Below are 23034 nucleotides of genomic sequence, written 5' to 3'. Positions count from 1 at the left end.
TTCAAACGCTTCATCAATGTACACATGTGTTAAAATTTGCATCGTGTTATTATATGCAAAATATTATGTTTGTTTCGTTAAATACATTTCTTGGGATATTTCAATTTGGCATAAAAAAAATTCAGCATTTGTCATCGCACTTTAAAATGAGGGTCATAAGGAATCTTTCGGAAACGGATTTTTAATTGAGTGTTTCATAAAATTTCTTTTGATAGTTAACATTAAGACAAAACTTATACCTCATAAAAATGAATGATCGTCATTGAATTTCAAATTTCTTCCATAAATATAATTAATTCTGAGTCTTATTTTTTCATACAAGACCGATTTTCGGAATCAAGAATACCTTCCCTTCGGTTCACTTACTAAGAGATCTACGGGGCAGCCATTTTGATTTTAATTGTAAACAGTCATTGTGGAATTTTCTCTAGATTTCTCCTTCCTTCGGGATGGAAGAAACAAAAATTATATACTATATTGACGATGAAGATACTCCATATCTAATTAAGCTACCAATACCTGCTGATCGAGTTACGTTAGGCGATTTTAAGAATGCATTGAATCGACCGAATTATAAATTCTTTTTCAAAAGTGTGGATGATGACTTTGGGTGAGTTTCGTTGTGGTCTGCATGTTCATTGTGCATGGAGATGATTGTATTGGTCCAAGTAACACTGTCATTTTAAGCAGAATACAATCAATAAAATGACTGAACTTCATGCATTTTACACCTCATGTGTGCTGCTCAACCCACTAGCTCAACCAGTGTGCTAAAAATTAAACACTTCTAGGATTTGAATTCTTAAAGTGCATGTTATATGTCAAAAGTTTATTTTCATAACTTTTGAGGCTTAAGCTTCGTATATATTTTTTAAATTGAATCTGGCCCATCATGATCGTAACAAGTGGTCAGTTAGAATGATCTGTGTCTCGGGACAAGCCCTCATCAAAGTTAGAATATGTCCTGTATACTTTCAATGTAGATAATCTGAGCGTGTCCATGCCGAAATGAGTTCAAAGAATACAAAAGGGGTTGCACTTGAATTAACTACCAAATTAATCATAACAGACCTTTTTGAGATTATGTATGCCTTTTTTCCCCAAAAAATAATCCATATGAAGATGAAAATTCAATTAATTTTCACAGTGTTTACACACCATGTTTACATTCGGAACTCTCTGGATTGTTCATTGAAAGTGCACTGAGTATGAGTTATCGCCCATATTTATTTTGCTACATTGCAAATACACGGAACAAAGTCTATCGTTAAACCAGGTCCATAGGACAATATCATTTTAACAGTATTTAATGATGGAATGTTCTATCTAAGTTCAGTATATCTCAAATCACTTTGTTTGGATCTCATATGAGATTTTGAAAACGAAGACAGTGCAATTCTTTTAGTCTCAGCAAATCTCACTGAAATAACCAATTTCCATTTGCTCATCATTAAATTGTTAAAGTATATGCCCAACATTGATACTTACATATGCAATGGCCTAAATAGGATTTAAACCATCATGTACTTCTGAAAATTAGTTGAAAATTTTAATATATCAAGATTGCAGAGCTGATTTTGAAAAGAGAAGCTAAATATAACCAATGATAACAAAGAAAACGGTACGGTTTGAGCTTTATTGTGCCCTTAAGATTTAATGCTCTTAAAAAGTCATGAGATTGGCTTTAACAATAGTTGAGTAGATAGATATGATAAATCATTAAAGAATATGGGATGAGGAAGGGACTTTCTTGAAATATGGCGTCATAAATTTGTTACATTTTTAAGTTTAATGCAGAAAAGCTTCAAATTGCCTCGTTTTTCTGCTAATTTTCCTTTAGAAAATAATCCATATGAAGCTTTAATTTTTGGATATATTGTGTAAACTGCTCTGAAAAATCACATATCTCAAAATCTTTCCGGGTGACGGTGGCAGAGTATGTTTTCTGAAAGAAAATTCCATTGAAAATTGATGTCTTCTGCAACTTTTTAAGAAAATACGGGAAAATGCACAAGTTAATGACGTCACAATTAGCATTTAGGAGGTCATATGAGAAAAACCAATTGTGTATTCTTACTGCACATAATTCCTATGATCCAGAAAGAATGAATTTTAATTTCTTATATGACTTTTATATTTTAGAAAAATATTGGGCTTAATTTGTATTGAAACTGTACCTTCTTCTTTATAAACATCACATCAAGATTAAATAAATCATTCTACAGACAGATGATACAAAAAAAAAAAATGAATGCCGGGATTGGTATATATTTTCTGAACCTATTTTGATTGTAAACATGATGCAAGTAATAAATTTATAAGATAGTAAGAATTTGTAAACTTTCTATGATATTCACAATTCTATCTTTCTGCAACCCCTCCTCATTAATCTAAACAATATTTTGTTGCTTAAAATCACATTATTCAAAACTGCAAAGCTTTGAATAAAAATCTAAATCTATGGGGTTAAACTTATTCATTTTACTTATGTAATTATGACTAACATGGTTACAATACTTCAAAAAAAAATTTTGTAAAAGTTTGTATCGTCTGTCCCTAAAATAAATCTTACTCAGTGGAATGGGTATTGGTATTATTTCTCATAACAAATTAGCAGAAAGGAGCGAATTTAAAAAAAACACCTACATAAGTAAGTGATTGTAAAAAATTTAGTATGCTCACATGTTTAACTTAACTGTATTTCTGATAAAATTGCATGTTCCAACAATGGTTTTATTCTGGTAATGTATGAGTATGACTTTAATTTTTCTTTTACTAAGTTTTAGTTAAATAGATAAATCGTAATAGATGCAACATAGATGTCATATATAAAAATGTGTTAATGTATTATTTATAATCATGATAATGGTTTGGTTTTTAAAATTAGAAGTCAACTTTAGGTGAAAAAGCAAAGGAATCTAGAACATGGATAATAATGATAGCATTTGTTCAAATTAATGTATAAGAAAGCAGAATTAGCTTTAATAATGTTTCCATACATTATATATTTTGTACATGTAAGCCATGTAAGCAGTGATCATAAAAAATCTGTTGATTAAATTCTGGACTTGCAGATTATGAAGTATTTAGATAAATATTTAAGCACAATTACAGATGTGTTTATACATATTCTATTTTTTAAATTAAAATTGTCTTAATTATAGTTTAAACATGGCATGATTAAAAAAAAAATGCATACTGAATTGTTTTTTTCCACTTGAAATGTTAGGATGGACACTGTTAACCTATTGTACTGTCTGATTTCATTGTCAAAATATATTTTTATTTACTGTCTAAAGTGTTTTATTAAATTGAATTACACTTGATGTTTTAGGGTTGTAAAAGAAGAGATCATTGATGATGAAGCTAGGTTACCATGTTTCAATGGACGTGTTGTTTCATGGGTAAGAAATCAGTTTTAAAACATTTGTTGTTAATTATGCCATGTAATGTCAGTTATGTCAGCCAAAGAGAGAAATATCTTGAAAGCTGATTGATGTAAAACACTCAAGTGTTACGTAATAACAGACATCTTCATAATGGGTTGAAATTTTTTTTCTTGGAGTCTGAGGAGTTTATTGTCTTAAAAACATTTAAGAGTGTAAATTTTGATGAGAAACAACAGATTTCACCAGATATTTGTATTACAGTGATATAACTATATAATGTGTTGTGTGGATTTTGATATTACAGCTTGTTCCTGCAGAGAACAGTACATCTGATACTCAGTCCCAGTGCACAGATTCAGGGACAGGTGATGTTCATGTTCCACCAGAGAGGGTGGGCGGTATAGGAGACAGTAGACCACCGTCATTTCAGTAAGTGTCATAATGATTAAAGCTGGTCAGTCAAGATAGATAACTCCTGTAGGCCTAACCATAAAATGTCAAAGAGCTGCTGATAATGTTAATAAACCAAGGAATAGAATTATGAAATAAGCTTTGAAAATATATCTCTTTTTTTTTTCTTTCTTTCTTTTCTCCCTATGTGTATGATTGTTTGACATGAGAATACATGGTTATAACCTTGAAGTTGTGTTTATTCAGAAGATTCATATACAAGAGTAGATCAAGATATCAAAGTAGTAAAGGATTACAGTTGAAAAAAAAAGACATTATCATATTTATACATGTTCATTTTCAATTATAATAATTGGACTATATAAATAAATATAGCAAAAATTATTTTCCAACACATTTGTACATGTATGTACATCTGATTTCACACCATATTGGATTTTTCCTGTGATTCTCCAAGCATTTCCTGAATTTTGGATAATATTTTGCTTCTCATTGTAGTGCAAATGCATCTGTTGTCAGTCGTGACCAAACCTGTGATACCTGCACAGAAACTGATTCAGTTCTAAGCTCGCGCCGAGGTGAGTTCTGGGAGAAACCTGTAATATTTGTAGTGTATAATATAAGTAGTATATGTTAATGCACTGCATGGTTTGAAATTTAATTTATGTATCATGTACTCATATAGTGTAAGTAGAGTAGAAAGTTCGAATACCATTATTTAAAAATCACTTGACAAAAATATTTTTTGTGTAAATCTGCACCACACAGTTACTAGGGCTGGGTATTGGAAGAAATTTTTCGATACGATACATATTGCAATACAGAGGTGCGATATGCAATACATGTTGCCGATACAGACAAATGAGAATACACTATTTTTTGCATGTTGTTTTAAAGAGGTGATAGTATTTTTTTTATTAAAGCATAAATTTCCAATAATAATACGTTTTAAATCCTTGTTTTTTTTTTCATTCTCTTTGAATGGACAAGTGTATGACAGATTAATCTTATTTGCCCATATATTTTTCAGAAAAATCAAAGCATCGATCCGCTTAGTCAGGTTTCAGACAAGTCCTTGTGCATGTAAATATGTTGCCACTGGTGCTAAATACTCGTTCTGAAGCCACAGACGACATCACAACAATGACCTGTTTGACTGTGTTGATACTTCACTTGATGTCGTATTCGTGGAAGTAATGGCAGATAAAATATTTTACCAAATTGTTTTGAGTTAAAATAAACTATGACTTATTAATGAAAATTCTGATTGATATCTTATTATCGGTTTACATTCCATGACTTTTTTTGGAATTGCCTCCAAGTTTCACAGTAGCAAACAGGTCAATGTTGCGATGCCATCTGAGATTAATAATATATAGGCTCGTTGTTCCACCAGAACTTGCGACTTCTTGTTGACAAATATAATTACATTTTGCCTTTTTGCTGCTAACTTTTACGTAGCGACCCTACACTTTTGACATGTTTACATGCGTTTAAACGATTTTAGATAAGTCGTTCGTAATATTAGTCACTTTGAAATTAAACATTGAAATAATCAAGCAATACGCATGCTATCGATTATGTAAAAAAAATATATACCGATTACCGATATATTGATCCAGCCCTAACAGTTACAGTGTGATTTTATAGAATTAGAACTTGCATGTTGGATTTTGAGATACTTGTTTGAATTGCCTTCAAATGATACGCTTTTCAACCAGATTTGAAAAAAGAAAATATTAATTCAAAGACAAGCTTACTCTAAAGTATCAGATACTGTGTCAGTCGGGTCTTTTAATATCAGTTGGGTCCCACTGATCACTCTGTAAGATTGCATTTCCATTTTCTTGATTTGAAAAATCAATTCTTGAGATGGTTATTCCCATAAATGTTGATGCCATTACTTAAAGACATGATTGATGTCACTTAGTCTTAGTGTGTAGAAGATCATAAAAACTTTCAAATCTACAGAGTTATATACACTACATTAACATCAGTTAAAATTTATATACGAAAGATTGCTCCCACAAATCTTTGGCTATCATAATGCCTATCTTAATATGAACTATTTCAAGGCAGAAAACAGCCAAATCACTACTCCTTGATAGCATCTTTCAGTTGTCTCTGACAGTAAATTTGTTTCAATGTTATGTTTAGCTCTTTTGTTGGTGAGATGTTCACAATTTCACATAGTCGTACTTAGTCTCCAAACAGTAATAAGTATTATAAATCAGGATAGGACTTGGTAAATATGTCATTAGACCTAGGAAAAAGAATTATTCTCAGTGAGTCGTTTAATACAGTGGGTCGCTATGGCAGTTTTTACTCTATATATCAGAATTTAACCTTTGAACATGTATATAAAATTTTAAAAAATCAGTATTTGTTATTTGCACCTTGCACTCCTTATCAAAACCAAGTTTTTAGGTCACCTGAGTCACTCAGGTGACCTATTGCTATCTGTTTTTGTCCGTCGTCGTCCGTCTTCGTCGTACGTAATATCGTTCGTCGTTCGGTCGTAAACTTTTGAACATTTTCAGCTTCTTCTCTGTAACCACTGAACCAATTTCAACCAAATTTGGCACAAAGCATCTATGGGTGAAGGGGAACAAAAATTGTGAATTTCATGATCCCTGCCCCCCTGGGGCCTGGGGGGGTGGGGCCAAAACAAAAATTAATGCAATCTTCAAAAATCTTCTTCTTTACTCCTGGACATCAAGCAGTCAAACTGTTTGCATGATTGTAATCAGCATTGAGTCTTGTGAAATTCATGGTGGGGTATTCCCATAAATGTATATAGTGAAAATGCATTATGTCTTTGAAAATCTTCTTCTCTGCTCCTGGGTATTAAATAAACTAAAGACATATTATGATGTCACCAAAATTGTGAATTTTATTAGTGTGTAGAAGGAAATACATGAATTCTTTGAAAATCTTTTTACTCCTGGGTATTAAATAAACTAACTAAGTATATAGTTATGATGAGCAAGAGTGCCTCTACCAAAATTGTGAATTTTATGGCCCCAGGGTCAGGGGTTCAGGGTGGGGCTCTATTGATTATGTAGTGAAAATACATGAATTCTTTGAAAATCTTCTCTGCTCCTAGATTTTATATAATTTAACTAAGTACATAGTTATGATGAGCAAGAGTGCTACCAAAATTGTGAATTTTATGCCCCAGGGTCAGGGGTTCTGGTTTTAGGGCGGGGCTGTGTGAAAATACATGAATTCTTTGAAAATCTTCTTCTCTGCTCCTAGGTTTTATATAAACTAACTAAGTACATAGTTATGATCACAAGAGTACTACCAAAATTGTGAATTTTATGGCCCTTTCAGTTGTCTGTGAGGAAATACATGAATTCTTTGAAAATCTTGTTTCAATGTTATTAAATAAACTCTTTTGTACATAGTTATGATGATGCCTCTGCCAAAATTGTGACTTTTATGGCCCCACATGTATTGATTATACATGTATAGTGAAAAAACATTAAATCTTTGAATATTTTCTTCTTTGCTCCTAGGTTTTAAGCAGATGAATGTATATAGTATTATAAATCTTCAGAATTGTAAATTTCAAGGCCCCACTTGGTAAATATGTCATGTACTGAAAATGAATGAATTGTTTGAAATGTGCTCTTTGGTAGAATTATTTTCAGTGATGCCTTTAATACAGTGTGGTCACTATGGGTTCAGTGTGGTAGCGGCACTTACTGATTACTATATATTAGAATTTGAAATGCATTTGAACATGTATATAAAATTTAAAAAAATGCTAAGTGTAGTATTTGTTATGCTTGCATCTGGCTTAAAACATGCACAGTCACTTTGTTGATCAAAACCAAGTTTTTATTGAATCAAATCTTGATTGGCTGTATTTTTCAGATTTAGTGGAATCTTTGTGGTTGCCCTATATTTAAATTATTTTACAATGCAGATCTTAACTTGATTCAATTGCATCCCAATGAACAAAAGGAACAGGATTCCCCCTATGCATGTGGTTACATTTTCATATATTAACTATGTACTAAAATATTAACTTTAATTCATAGATTTAAAAATGAAATATTTTAAAATTGCAACTATTGATATAGATCTACAAGATTTTGTGGAGTAGATATTTTTGTAATAATTTGTAATACAAAAAGTGGATTCCTACATTTACATTGTGTAAATTGTTTCCTTTGTCACATAATGTGGCATTTTCTTGAGAAATTTTGGCAAAAGGGTTCTCTTTTAACACAGGCAAGTAAATATTATTCTGGGCCAGTGACAATTAAAAGGTTGATGGCTAGGGCTGTAACAGTTCCATAATTTTTTCAGGTCGGGTGGGTTCTCAATTTTTTAGGTTTGGTTTCGGGTTTTTCGGTTCGGGTCTATAATAGAATAAAAACTCATGACTAAATTCTAAGGATGAAGGTTCATTGACACTCTGATATGGGAGACAACTCCATTGGAATCAATGTTTATTATTGCTCTAAAAATTGTCATCTGAGGCTATCTAAATTTAATTCTCTGGTTCTCAGGCCAATTTTCTCCAAAACATATGCGGGAAGGAGGCATTTTATCATTTTATTGGCAATAAAGTAGATGAGGGAAGTATTTTTTTAGTTTTAATTTTCGAATTTTCTATAAAATAAAGATATTTTTTTAATCACAGATATACCTTCCATGTCTGATTAAAAGGTATTCTTTATCCATTGCTTATCAGCGTGTGAACATCGTAGGCAATGTCTTTGAATGTATTTTCAAACGAAGTAGCCAAAATCTCTTTGAAAATGGCTACCGGAAGTGATATTTGAATACTAAACTACAAAAAAATTAGGACAGAACTTTTTTTTCTGGATTGGTCTCCGCAATTCCAACTTTGTATTTTATCAAAAATACAATAAAATTGGCAATGCGGCTACCTCAAAATGGATGCGTGCGGGCCTGAGAACCAGAATTTCAATTTTAGGTAGCCTAAAAAGACTATATTAGTAATATTTTGTCATATATTTATCCTGAAATTGTGTGCAGTTTAAATATATAGTTGATTTCTTTTAAAAATATAAGCATTAACGCAATTTTTTGTATGAGTGAACAGAGGAAGAACGAACTTTTTAATCCCTGCTGTCCTTGTCATTTGACCATGAGAATAAGTAGAATTGCCTTTCTATATATGTGATGTCTCAGTATGGTTTTCTCATTTAAATTCACGTGTAAGGGATTTTTTGATTTTATAAGCTTAGAATTGGCAATTTATGTGCAGGGGTGTGCATTTATTTTAATTTTTTTAATGAGCAGTTACTTTAGGTCTTATCCCAACATTCAAGATTTTATGTAATCAAAAATACTTTGCAGCCTTGCCATTTTGTCATTTTCATGTTTTATATTTGTAAATGGATACTTTAAAACATATTTTCATCTTCTGTTAAAAATATTTTTAGGTGTTTTAAGTGCATAAAATATTTTAATAGGTTATAGATATGCATCACAGTTTAATGCAGATCATTTCAAAACTTCTGCAATTAAATGGCTCCAAACAGTAGTGATTCGTATAAAAATAGCATTTTTTGTTTCATTGGCAATGCAGCAAATATTTGATCTGGCAGGAAATTGACATATGCATATTTTTTAAATCCCTTAACAGCCATCAAGATGTTTATGCTGTGGAAAGAAAAACAAATTGAAATAGTAATTCATCTAGTAATGGATTGTAACTTTGTGTTGAGGAACATTATAGGGCTTTTAGAAATATCTACTTGAATATAAATGAGGAAAATGGGAACAAAACATGGGGAGTGCTTTTTTAAAGATAGTTTTGTTGGGTTAAGTCATCTCTAGAACAGCTTGAGATGGTTACACAGTTACTCTGACAGCCTGATAAACTTTACAACAGACCTACTAATCCCCCAAACCTATGACTGTTTACAAAAGTAAATATACACAAAACAATGATTGAACTCTCAATTGTCATCTTTATGAAGGATATGTGAGAAACCTGGCTTTTAATCAACTGTTGATCATTAAATATTTGCCAAGCGATATGATCACTAGGAATTAAGTCTTCAGAGGGATTTTCGCCAGTATTAAATGTAAATTTTTCTCCCCATACCTTTTCCCAGTTAAGATAAGATGTCTTTATCTGCCTTTGTACTGAGCATTCACTGATCCAGCTGTCTACTGAAACAGTTGGGATAATTTTCTTTGCAGATATTGGAAAACTAAGACAGTTCTATCTTTGATCTATTTATTCAGTATAAGAATCTGATGAAATTAAACTCCTTATATCAAATTTAAGACTTATGATTGACACAAAATTCATACTCAAGATAAACAGTATTTATTCAATCACCTTATTGTTTGCCATAGATTTATAAATAAGAGATGTCTGAAAACTGCATTCTTCCATTTATGTTCAGAATATTAGTCAAAACATTAATCCCAGAATCTAAGAACAAAATTGAGATTTATAATGTAGAATAAGTTGTGGAGGTGTTTTTTCAAAGATTCATCTTTCAGTTTTCTTCACTTGTAACAATGTTCAACTTGCAGATTTGAGGTCAAGTGAGTGAATGAATTAGGCTCATTAGAGAAAAAGAATCAAATACTGGTATCTTAATTTAATCTGTTCCTTCAACCTTAAAGCGATGCAACAGAGAATGTGAAATGTGACATAGGTTAAATTCCATGTGGATAAAAACCAACAAAATCTGCTACACAGCTACAGTTAGCATGCTCAGACAGATTTAATTAGACCAGGAATTAGAATATTCAATACTGGTACTTAGACATAAACCATCAATACTCCATTTTGTCTCTGAACACTATCTCTTAGGTCTATATTACGTTCCTTTATGGGGCTACAGTACCACAGCCAAGAATAGGTTAATGAATATGGCGGGCCACTTTGAAGTGAAAGGATTTGACAAATGTCAGAAGGGATATAAAATTTCTACCCTGCCCCCTTTCTCTGTTGCTCAATTTTCCAGACAGCTAAGTGTAGCATGGCTAGGCTAGTCATGTTACTGGAATTCTTAAGCTCCTTTGATGACACAAATAACACTTGGTTCTTAAAAGACATTTGACTATTTGAAAAATCCAGGCTTAAAAATTCTAACACCTCTGTATATGAATATGTCATAAAAGAATAGTTTGATTAAATTTAAAATCAGAGTCCATGTCTCTAATGTTAGGTATCATGTACAGGTGTACAATTTACCACTGGGCTGCAAAAGGGGTGGACCTATTGTGTAAACTACCCAGCTATCCACCTATTGTTGCTCCATGAAAATTAAATATCAGGTGTGATTTCAAAAATTTCAATAAGGTCACAGGGGTGTTATTTATCAACAAGACAGGTTGTCGTTGAGGTAGAAACAATTTTGATGGACTTTGATAAAGGTGCAATTTTCCTGTTTTCTAACGATTACATATCTGTTCATCTTCAGGAGAAATTTTTAAACCTTCCAGAAAGTATTTGTTCCTTACTTGCCATCCAGCATGCAATGTGTGACAAAGAGAGAGTTGTTTACTAATTTAGTTGATTGAATAGTGGGAAAGGAGAAGCAGATACTATCGACTGAGAATTTAAACTTCTGCGCTTTTCAAACATGACCATTATATCTATTGGAACCTTTTGGAAGTGTAGAGTAAAGGTGTATAAAGGATGAGGAATTCACTTTTAGAACTACACATTAACATACTGTGACTGATGTGGTCTTTGTAAATGTTTGTGCGTTTATTGCTCTGTTATTGATAGTGTTGGATGGCTTGGTTTGTAATCTCTTGCTCTAGAATTGATGATTCGGACAGTTTAAAGAAAAGTCTGCTATCACAAACAGGTAGAGTCTTAAACTCTTTAACTCGGACTCTTACCAAGTTTTAGTAATTACAAACATGTTTTATTGTTGTAGAAAGTTTGTTTTCTTAAAATTTACAATGGATTTTTATCTTGGAAATAATTATTATGATATTGATACATGTTTACAAAACAAGATGTCGTGAAGATGATATTGGCATTGATTGCATGAAGATGGAAAATTTAATTATAAAATTTAATTATTCAATAACAAACTTTCAGGATGAAAAAAATATAAACAAGGCAGATTATTTATGAATGAAAATGATTGAAATGTGAAGTTGTCATCATAATTATTTTCTATGCAAAGTGAAATATGAATTTCTTTGATAAATTTTTAAAGTAAAAGGGAATAATGAATTTTGAAGAAAAGGGGGGATAAAATAGTTTTCAGCCCAATTTGAAGTTATATTTACTTGTTGTACAGTACTTTTAAGTTATTTGAATCACAAAAAAGCCCTAAAGTGCACATGAATGAGTACAAACCCCCAGTGTGTATTTACTGAGTAGTCTGTAGCTAATGTTTTTGTTTCAATAGATGGACGATCTAGACAAAGTTATAGCCATTATAGAAACCACCATCGCCTTAACAATGAATCTAATGGTAAGCTTTGTGTAGCCTCCATATTCCACCATGTCTGCACCTAACCTTCATCTACCCACTGACACACTGCTGCTTATATCAAACACCTAATCTGAATATCAATCACTGCTTACCCCGCAAACAATCATCTAACATTCATCTGTTATAAACTGGAATATGAATGAAGATCTAATGGAAATGTTAATTGTAGTTACTTGGGATAATCATTTTTTTTATGATTTTTGCATTTACATCTAGTCAGCTTCGTAAAGGTTGTTTCTTGATAAAAACAAATGCATGTTGAATAATAGAACAAGAATGATATTTCTTGCCGTGGGAAGCTCAGTAATGAACTTAATTTGATTGTAGCTTCAGACATGCGGGGCTTGTTATAATTACCCCACCTTGATCCAGAGTAAAGAAGTATACACACTGCTTCAGATATGATTAGCTACCTTGATTGAACTGTTAAGTGTAAAGTTGACTAAAAGATGTTCATTTTAAATGATTTATCTTACTTAGTTGTTATCTTGTTAATGCAGCTATTATTAAAAAAGGAAGGTTGCAGACAAGAGAATAGCCAGTTTGTACAAATACATTTTAAAATAGTCATACCCCCCAAAAAAGGATTTAAAGTTAAGATCATGATCTAGGCAGAAGTTTCAGGTTCATTAGAATGTTCCTGTGTTTACTGATGATGTTTTCTGAACTAATTTTGATAATTTATATGCTCTATGGTACCAGTCCACCAGATCACTTATTTGCTTGTCAAGTAAAAAAAGTCCCTCATACTTATTCAGTAAATAATTAATATTCGTGCTACACATAGAGTAAATATAGATATTTGCAAAGTATAAGAGAAATAAAAAGAAAATGGGTAAGGTTTTACGTAATGTTTTAAATTCTGATGTAAGAAGGCCAAAAAAATATATGTAATATCATATTGCTATTTGTTTTCAGAGATGGTGGGTGTATTAACGGGGGATATTTTAGAATCAAACATTTAAATATTTTAGGTTTGGTTTTTAAATCTTCAGCTTAAATGTCTTATTCTATGTGAATGTACTTTACATCATTATTTTATTATGTAAACAGGATGCCAATAAAATCAGATATTAAGTGCATTTGCTTTTTAGAGAGGCAATTAGGTATTCATATGCAAAACAGATAATTTATTTGTATCTTTAATGTGATAAAATTTTATAGATCTTGAATAACAATTGACTGGCATGACCATTTGCTTAGACGTAAATATGTATGTAAATCTCAAACTTGATTTATACTAAGCATAAATTTCAAATTTAATTTTCTTCAGAACTGTTTTAGTTCTCTGGTTCTCTTCTAAAGATACTCTGTGACTTCATGGCGTAACATGGCATAGCAGTATGTTATTTTTTGATTAAGTGCAACATTTTGTCAGTAGTGTCACTAGTATTTTTAATTGTTGTTTTGTTTTCTTTCAGCTCCCCGTCACAATGGACACCCTAAACATGAGAGGCACCGACACATGTACGGCGACACGTCCACAATGGCTAGTAGTGACCTTGACACAACCAGTTTCTTTGACTCAGAGGATGACAGTCGATTCTCAACTGTAACGGAAACAACCAACCGATCCTCCTCACGTTACGGGCGACATCGGCGAAGGAGGCGGAAACATAAACTGCCACCAATCAGCAGAGTAAGAATCAAGTGTCGCAGAGATAAAGTCTGGTAATCTCTGAAATAAATTAGGCTCCTGAATCAAGTGATATCAAATTAATGAGAGTAAGAATGGAGTAAAGCAATATTGAAATAGAAATACAGTAAATAAAAGATTTGCAGGAACAAAAAAAAGCTTCTTCTTAGTTACACATGTTTCAGGTGAAAATTTATCACATTTGATTGTTTTACTTTACAGGCGTCATCTTTCAGTAGTATAACCGATTCAACCATGTCTCTAAACATTATTACGGTGACTCTTAATATGGGTAAGTTTTTATTTAAAAAAAGTTGTAAGTGGTAATTGATGCTTGTTAATAATTTTGATTAGCTTGTCTAACTTCAGCTGTTTATCTTTCCATAACATGATAAAATCTGTATGTATCAGTGACACAAGTTTAAAAATGCTCAAGATTGAATCATCTTTTAAGAATCATGAATTGATTTTTTTATTTTTATTTTTTTAGATACAGTTAATTTCCTTGGAATCAGTATTGTAGGCCAAAGTAACAAAGGTGGGGATGGGGGAATTTATGTGGGATCCATAATGAAAGGGTAAGTAAGATTTCTGATAAAGATTTATTACATGTGCTGTAAACTATATTTGTAATAATATTCTTTTCAATATTTGAAGCATATGTATTCATGAACAGTGATTTAATTGAGATACACACATAAAATCATCATAATTTAATATGTTGCATGTGTTTATTTTTCCAGAGGTGCTGTGGCCCAGGATGGAAGGATAGAGCCAGGAGACATGATTTTAGAAGTAAATGGTGTTAGTTTTGAAAACATGAGTAATGATGATGCAGTACGAACCCTCCGAGAAGCTGTAACAAAACCAGGGTCAGTCCTAACTCTAATCCACATCTCAACTTGTTCTGATTGGCTAATAAATTGTGAAAACTTTTACATTCTAATTACTCAAATAAAGTGGTAATGTGAAGTAAAGTTGATGTAATTAGGTCTTGAGTATGTATTCTACATAGTAAGATTGATGTAACCAGATCCTTAATATCTATTCTGTGTATTTTACAGTCCTATAACTCTAGTCGTAGCCAAATGTTGGGACCCTAATCCAACCAAGGGATACTTTACAGTACCACGTCAGGAACCTGTACGACCTATTGACCCCTCTGCATGGGTGGCCCACACTACAGCCATGCAGAGAGAGTATATGACTCGTATCGGGGGCCCTGCCCCATCCATTAGCAATATGACTTCCACAAGTTCTTCACTAACAAGCTCAATACCAGAATCAGAAAGTAAGTACATGGAATTTGAAATTCAGTTAATGAAAGAAATTGATTTCCACTTTATCACTATTTATTAATTAAATGAAAGTGACTGCACATAATTGCTCCGATTTGTCAATTTGAAATTTGGGATGTGTTTGAGTAAATTTTCATATAGAATAAATTGTGATATTAAAATTGAAGGATTTGCTTTCATAATGCATGAATGACACAATGTTTGGCAAAAATTGCAGAAATAAACAAATGTATTGTTAATATATACATATAAATTATGAAGAAATAAGGATAGAAATCTGTAGAGTTGAATGTTTGTTTTTGCCACAGGATTGTACAGTTTATCCAAGAATGCTCATAGCTTGATTATTTTATGTTTGCAGGGTTTGATGATCTGAACCTGTCCATCAATACAGACATGGCTACAGTGGTAAAGGCTATGGCCCAGCCTGACTCTGGGCTTGAAATCCGTGATAGAATGTGGTTAAAAATTACGATACCTAATGCATTTATAGGTAAGCCTCTGTATGAATAGTTTGATCAGTGAATATCCTGGAATCATCGTTTTAGGGGGACCAATATTGTCTTGGTTCACTTTTATCCATGAATCTAAATCCTCAGAGGCAGTGTTTCGTACTTGAGTTTAGAAACTATTGTATGCCTTTCTGATAGGGGGAAAAAAATCAACATTAATATTTAAATTAAGTCCGGTAAAAAATGTGTCCTTATCAGTTCAAAAATTATAAAGGACATTATGTCAACCAGGAGAGAAATGAAACAAAAATGATTGTTTTGTGTGTTAATTAAAGAAATACCATTTAATTAAAATCAAAAGACCCATGTTGACATCTTGATTATTATTGAATATTCAATAATTATTCAGTAATGAACATATAAGTGAATATTAAAGAACTGATCATCTTATTGAATTATAAAATAAATACTGTTAACCAATGCTTTTCAGGTTCAGACCTAGTAGACTGGCTGTTTACACATGTAGATGGCTTCGCTGATAGGAGAGATGCCAGGAAGTATGCCTGTAATTTACTGAAGGCAGGATTCATTCGACACACAGTCAACAAAATCACATTCTCCGAACAGTGCTATTATATATTTGGGGATATTTACGGAAGTGAGTATATCACATACACAATCTTTGATGATAAAAATGATAATCTTGAAAAAGTGAAGGGGAAAAATGAGTATTTTTATAATGCATAACCAGATTTTAATGTGAAACTAGGAGCTTGCTTAATATGAGACTTTTTGATAAGAGATACTTTAACTTGTTTTGGTATCAAGCGATATCCAGTACAACTGAGAGGTAGTTATATTTCTATAAGATCACAGTCTCCCCATCACAGGGCAATCCTCTGCTTCACTTTATTTCATCAACCAAAAGAATATCCTGAAAGCACATGGAGGTCAATTTTTCAGTTCACAAAAATATTAAGAAATAAATTAGAGCCAGAATTATGTTTCCTTCATCAGTTTCTTCAGCACAAGTTTCCAAGGAATTCTCAGTTCCTCAATTATCCTTTGCTCCTTGAGCACACAAAGTTAACCAAAACTTTATTGTCCTTGTAGATGGGCCCATGTATCCAGGTTAGTAGGTCAAGGTCGTGACCTTGTATGGTTAGATGTAGTAATGCATTAGTATCTTGTGGTCATTTTCTTCATACTTTAATTTCTACAGTTTACAAATGACCACAAGAGAAAATGTGAAAATTTAGTCATAACTAAAATTAGGCTGAGTTTATATATATATTTACATGTTTATAATTGCATGCATTTCATAATCAGCTTGCTCTGTCAAATCTTGATAAAGTGTATACAATGATTGTGAATGATTAAATTAAAATATAAAATTATATCGTCTATCCAAAAAAAGTTATGTTTTTCAATTTTGCATGTTACTGCTACATTAAAGTTTTGTTCGTTTAGTCATTACTCATGTACTTAAAATTATAAAAATTCATACTAATCTGCCTGTTTTCATTTACTAACTTTTTCATTTTTCTGTGCTGACATACGATAAGTAAATACTGGTATATGGTTGCTTCTGCTTGCATGTAATGAAAATTTAACCCTTTTGTGAAGAAATATACACGGGTTCTGTAAGAAAGTTTGTGGCTTTGATTAATTTTGAATGTACAAATTTTCAAACTAAGATATAGATACATGTAATATGTATATTGCTTCATTTTTTACTGCTTCAGTCATCTACTCAACATTAAATTTCATTATAACCCCACCCCACTTGAAAACTTGGGAGAATATAGTCCATCTTTACATACTTGCACATGTCTGGTACACTTGGGATAGCCATCCCTTATCCTCAACTCCTATGCTTCTGAATGAAATTTTATGAAATTTTTAAAGAATCTTTATTACATTGTGCACCTCTATGTCACATTTTGATTTGATGCATATTTGGATTTCCCACAGCAAAAACTGGACTTTCCCATTATACTCATATAGGATTCACTTGATCAAGGAGTACAGTTTGTGAGCTCGGTTCTCACAATATCACTAGTTTTCTTTTCTAAATTCTCAGCATTTCTGAGCTTTGTCACTTGTATATCACAGGGCTTTTTGTATCATTTCAAGAAGATATGATCACAGCATATATCATCACTGCTTTAAGTACAAGTTCATTTCAATCAATATATGTTTCATTTCATGTATCATTTTCATCATTATTATTAATTACAGTTCATTATAAAAGGTGTTTCATCATTAAAAAAACAAGACATTACCAAGTTATGCTTTTACAAGTACATGTTTGCTTCTGTTTTGTTATAGTGATTTTTTTGGTGATGTTTTACAGATTTGTCAGCATTGAGTCTGGAGGATGTTGACTCGGTATCGGAGGCAGATCGTGACACTCTGGCCCCCCTGCCGCCCCCTCACTGGAACAACCAGTACCCCTACAGTGGTAATCCTATGTACCTGCCTCCGAACCTCAGCTATATCCCTCCCTATAGCTACACCAGCACAGACTCGCAGAGTTACATAGGGAGCTTTGTGGACGGAGACAAGAGTCAGGTCAGTGGAATGACGGGGCTCACTGCGGGAGCAGGAGGTGCAGGAGGGGGCAATAACAGTGCCGGAAGTGTCCACAGTGCCTCAGGTAGGGTGTCACATTGCATGAAAATTATGCAAGAGATTCACTTTTGTCTGTATTTACATTTTGCAATTTAAAAAAAATGCTTTTAGTTTTTAAAATTCTTATTTGCCATTTTGTTGACTGCAAGACTTAACTGTTGTCTATATGATTTGATAAATAGCTTTATTTTGTGTGCTAGTTTGTCACGCGACTAATCCTGTCAGCTTGTGATTTAGTTTTGTACTGAAGCTTGCATGTTCCATGTTTTATTTTTTTCCAGTCGCCCCCAAAGACTGCACATGTATACTCAGTACTTACAATCATATCCGAAAATTATGGACAGACAAAGATAAAGAACTCTATAATCATCAACACCAACATGTTCATAGCACGGGGACCCACACAGGGGGTGACCCACCCCCCACAGATCACCGGCACGATCACGCCAGGACACAGGGGACGCTGACAGGGGGAGCTAACTCTCTATCTGACCCCAGGATCCAATCCGCCTATTCCAAATCCTCCTTAGCTAGCTCCACTGGTAAATTCACATTTAATTAACAGACTTTTACTCTCAGTTATTCCAATAGTACCTCCAGTTGTTGAATTTTTTAATCCCTTTAGACACAGTATGCATGATTTAGTGCATGGATGCAGTTTTTGGGGGTGGTGTGTTTAAGAATAACAACATACATGCATTACACTTTTGTGTACTTCTATGCTGCTATAGTCAAATCTGTTAATATATGCTGTACTTTACATTTATATATGGGTCTACACAGGATTTGTGAATTGCCAAATTTCAATATTTTTTCTCCTTTAGATATAAGCATGTATGTGATATTTACAAGACCAATTTTAAAACTAACATTAATGCTAGTTAAGGACCCTCTATAACATTTCTAGTTCCTGCCTTAACTCTTTGTCACTCTTTGTGCTATGTGTGGTGATGATTTCTTTGTTCATTGTTAGTTGTTGTATACTTGTTTCATCAACTGCAAACTTGAAAAAGTTTTCTTTTTCATGAATCTATGTGCTTTGTCTCAATTTCTGTTAATTATTGATGAAAAAAGACTCAATCTATTTTAAATATTGCTTATTATGTTTCGGTCAACTCACTGTGCCTTAAATTGAAGCAACGTTTTAGGGCTGGGAAAATACATCTTCTGTACATGTTTTTATTTGTATTAACTATCAACAGTATTTGTTCCACAACATGATGCATATCAGGATTTTTTTTAACTGGTTAAAAATTATCATTCCGTATTGAAATGAGCAATACATTTCTTCATAAATAAAAAGAATTGTTCTGGAAGCTGTATGTTTGTTTTTTAAAAGGGGCTTTATTTTCTGAATATTTTATATTTATATATTTATTTTATATATGAAATGCAAAATGTTAATTAGAAATGAAAAGAAAAGAAAATAGTTTGTAAAATTTGTTTAAGATGTCGACATACATATCACTATGCATATCATCACCACACAGAATCCACATTTGGAAAAATTCTCTTAGCCCTCAATCATTAGGGGACTGAAACAAAGTTTACATGCCACTTCTCCTATGAACAATTTTATTTGGTTTTTGGAAAGTGTTTCAGAATTTGTTATCTGTATTTTAAAAATTTAAGGGAATTTTTTTTTTAAGCATTTATGTTCAATCTTTATAAAACAGCACGATAAATTTGTCTACATTTATAATCACAATGCATACAATATATTTACAGGATCACATGAAATTTTTATGTGTAAGCATGAATTTAAAGAATTTCCTTTTTTTATAATTTTTCTTTCAAGAATCTTTGTTTTTTTCGTCATACAAAACTTTTAATGTTAAGGTTAGTGGGCACTCCTTGTAGAATGTGATGTCTCAGTTTGATCCTATACCCTTAATTTTTGGCAGTTCACAATGCCTGTTGTTTGCCAGTAAATCTACAACCTGCTGCACAAAAACTTTTCTCAAAAGCATTTTGTGAGGGAAATGAACCAAACAACAATGTAAAAAGCAAAAAATCTGCAGACACAACTAAAGAAATTAAAAAGGATGGGGAGGAGAAAGAAAAAAATGGGAAAAAATCAGATGAGGCCAAGCTGGAAAATGTCACCGAAAACAAAACCAAAACACCTAAGATGGTCAGAATACAAGAGGCTCCTGAAGACAAAGTTGAGGAAGGTCAGGAGGTCAAGGCCGAGTCACCTGATGGTGATAAGGTTCACATCTTCCTGTAGGAAGGTACCTCTGTTTACTTGTATGCATGTGTGTGGGATGAAGTGAGCAGAGAGAGCTTCAGGGGGAAGTAATGCATGGCCTTCTATTAACTCTGTAGACACTGACCTTCGACCCACCAGAGCGTAGCCATGACAACCTGCTTCATTGCTTCTGTCGCCTCCAGCACACCACTCTCACTGAGTGCCCGTCTGTCTGCTAGTGTTTGTGCAGCAGAACACAAGGATTAATGCAGTGATGACTGTTCATAGAATATTGTAGATATGGTTCCGCATGGAGTTTGCTATAATATGTCATGTATCACTGGACTCTGTACTCTGTTGTTTGAATAAGTTTTGACTAGTCTATTAATGAATTAATGTTTACTTAATTGTCGTTTTAGGGAGTAGTGCTTCTGGGAGCAGTCGAAAAGAGAAGGACAGGAAGTCTGGAAGTCCAGCAGGAAGTGGTAGTGACTCAGATAATGCCAGCTTGGCAAGTGCCAGGAGGGTAAATCTTGTACCATCACCAAGGGATCTATCCAATATGCCACAAGACCTTAGTGGTAGTAGACAGTCTTTCAAAATGGCAATGGGAAATCCTTGTGAGTTCTTTGTGGATGTCATGTGATCAGTCATGTGGCCCCTTTACAGCCAATCAGATTTCATACAAAAGTTTGCATGATCTTTTCTCTTTTCTTAAAAAAACCCCTTAAGTATGAGTTTTGCTGCGATATCAAAAGTACACTGTCATTACAACTGGTTTGTACACAGGACAGCCAGAGACTTTGTAAACTTTATGTGAGCATTATGATACAAATCTTTTTTGTATATTTAGAACAATTTTATAGTTGCATGATAATTCATTTTATTTGTCCAACATATAATTGATGTTTTATAGCATGCCAGCAGAAGTATTATTTATTTAGGGATATTGTGAGAAAGTGAAAGGTGTGGAAGTGAGATAGGAAGAGAGTTTTTTTTTCAAAGTGAATGTTACTTGTATAATTTTATGTTTGTTTTATAAATAAGTGTTTCAGAGTGCAATTTCCATGTATTTCATTTGTTGTAAACTTGGTTTGTTAATCATGTCAACTCCTGTATTAACCATTACCACTTTCTCAAAAACTCTTACATATTCTAAGAAAAATTTGGTGCTTTCTATTTTCGCTTATGTACAAGAAATCTAAACTAACGTCTCTATCCAATAATTGTAATTAAACTTTGCTGATGATGCTGACTTTTCTCTCCTGTAGGCGACTCTGTCATGGATTCATGACCTTTGGCCTTCCTAGATCTTTCTAGTGTCCATGGCAACGACTTCCATATATGGAGTGGCTGACGTGGTGCATGTCCTGCTGCTAGGAGTCTCATGCTTGGTGCTGAGTGGTTGGCTGATATTATCTTAGAGAAATTCTGCAACATAATCTGTCTTCATATTTTACTCTTTAAACTCCCACATGTGATGAAATATTCTTTGTTGTGGCTTCATCTCAGTTGGCATGTCTCTGTCCTCCTCATGTTCATTCTTTACACCTGGATCTTCTTTTTTTATTTCATTTGACAGTTTCTGGATTTTTTATGGATTTTTCTTTGTTGGAAAAGTATTTCCATCAATACTTTCTAAAAATTTCTTGCATGAATCCAACCTTTTCTCTAATCTTCTGCCAATATTTTGTCCAGATTGAGTTTTGCATGTGGTCTTTGATATAACAGTGTCTTGGTATAATTTCTGTCACTTAGTTTTTCTAAATTTTCATTGTTTTGTTGGTTTTCACCTTATTTTTGGTGCTGATTAGTGTGATTTAATATTTTCAAATAAAACTGTTCCTATGGTAACAGCTGCCAAAATAGATTTTTGTACAAACTGTTGTGAATTGCCCACCAAACATATCTGATCGTCAAATATGCAAGGCATTGTAAACCATCTTGGTTGTATTTCACATGTGAATGAAGTGATTGATTTCCATTCTGCTCTTGACAATGTATAACCTTTTTTACCCCAGTGTCACAGACTTACAAATGTACCACAGTCACATTTCAGATCAAAATACATTTCAATGGTATTCACCATATTTGCTGCTTCAGAAAGGTTGTAAAGTCGTGCCTTTTCAATGTTGGAACATTTCTTGGTTGCTTAAATACAAGACAGTGTTGTATAATAAAAATTTCTCATAATATTCATAGTTCATTCTTCAAAAAATAAATTGCCAATATATATACAAATTATCCAGAATCATTTGAAAACTTCAGATGTTCTTTGAAAAATATAGTGAATTTTCTCAAACATCCACTTCTGATACTTAATTCCCTCTCAATATAGTGAAGCAGGTCTTCTAGCTGTAGTTTCTTTGGTAGTATGCCATTTGTAAAACCAATTGTAGATGCATTGAAAAGACCTTTGACACAGTTCTGACCGTTTTCAATGAACCATGTCACATGTTTATCACTTATTCTATCATCACTCTAAATAGTATTATGCTGAAATTGTAGAATGTACATGAGGGTCACATGACCAATATTAAAAAAATATTTCACAAACA

The 23034-nt window shown here is 32.8% G+C and overlaps 1 protein-coding gene across 7 annotated transcripts; it reads left to right on the top strand.

The window, feature by feature from the left end:
* The first annotated feature begins 356 nt into the window (after positions 1-356).
* On the top strand, positions 357-23034 carry LOC134283023 (segment polarity protein dishevelled homolog DVL-3-like). 7 transcript variants are annotated; one of them, XM_062765445.1, is made up of 17 exons: positions 357-610; positions 3335-3404; positions 3694-3818; positions 4299-4378; positions 12179-12244; positions 13687-13904; positions 14124-14193; positions 14392-14479; positions 14645-14773; positions 14966-15192; positions 15561-15692; positions 16142-16309; positions 16765-16782; positions 18008-18310; positions 18567-18827; positions 20190-20519; positions 20896-21034. In XM_062765445.1, the coding sequence occupies exons 1-16, from the start codon at positions 450-452 to the stop codon at positions 20513-20515; spliced, it is 2442 nt and encodes an 813-aa protein (XP_062621429.1). In that variant the 5' UTR covers positions 357-449; the 3' UTR covers positions 20516-20519; positions 20896-21034. The 7 variants fall into 7 exon arrangements, with proteins under 7 accessions (XP_062621429.1, XP_062621432.1, XP_062621431.1 ...); XM_062765448.1 differs by lacking the exon at positions 20190-20519 and having other exon boundaries at positions 20896-23034; XM_062765447.1 differs by lacking the exon at positions 12179-12244.

The sequence above is a fragment of the Saccostrea cucullata genome, unplaced genomic scaffold (genome assembly GCF_032062105.1).
Source record: "Saccostrea cucullata isolate Sc308-1 unplaced genomic scaffold, CSIRO_AGI_Scuc_v1 ctg88, whole genome shotgun sequence".
NCBI lineage: Eukaryota > Metazoa > Mollusca > Bivalvia > Ostreida > Ostreidae > Saccostrea > Saccostrea cuccullata.
The sequence above is the reverse complement of the archived record's forward strand: the minus strand, read 5'-3'. Positions and strand labels throughout refer to the sequence as shown.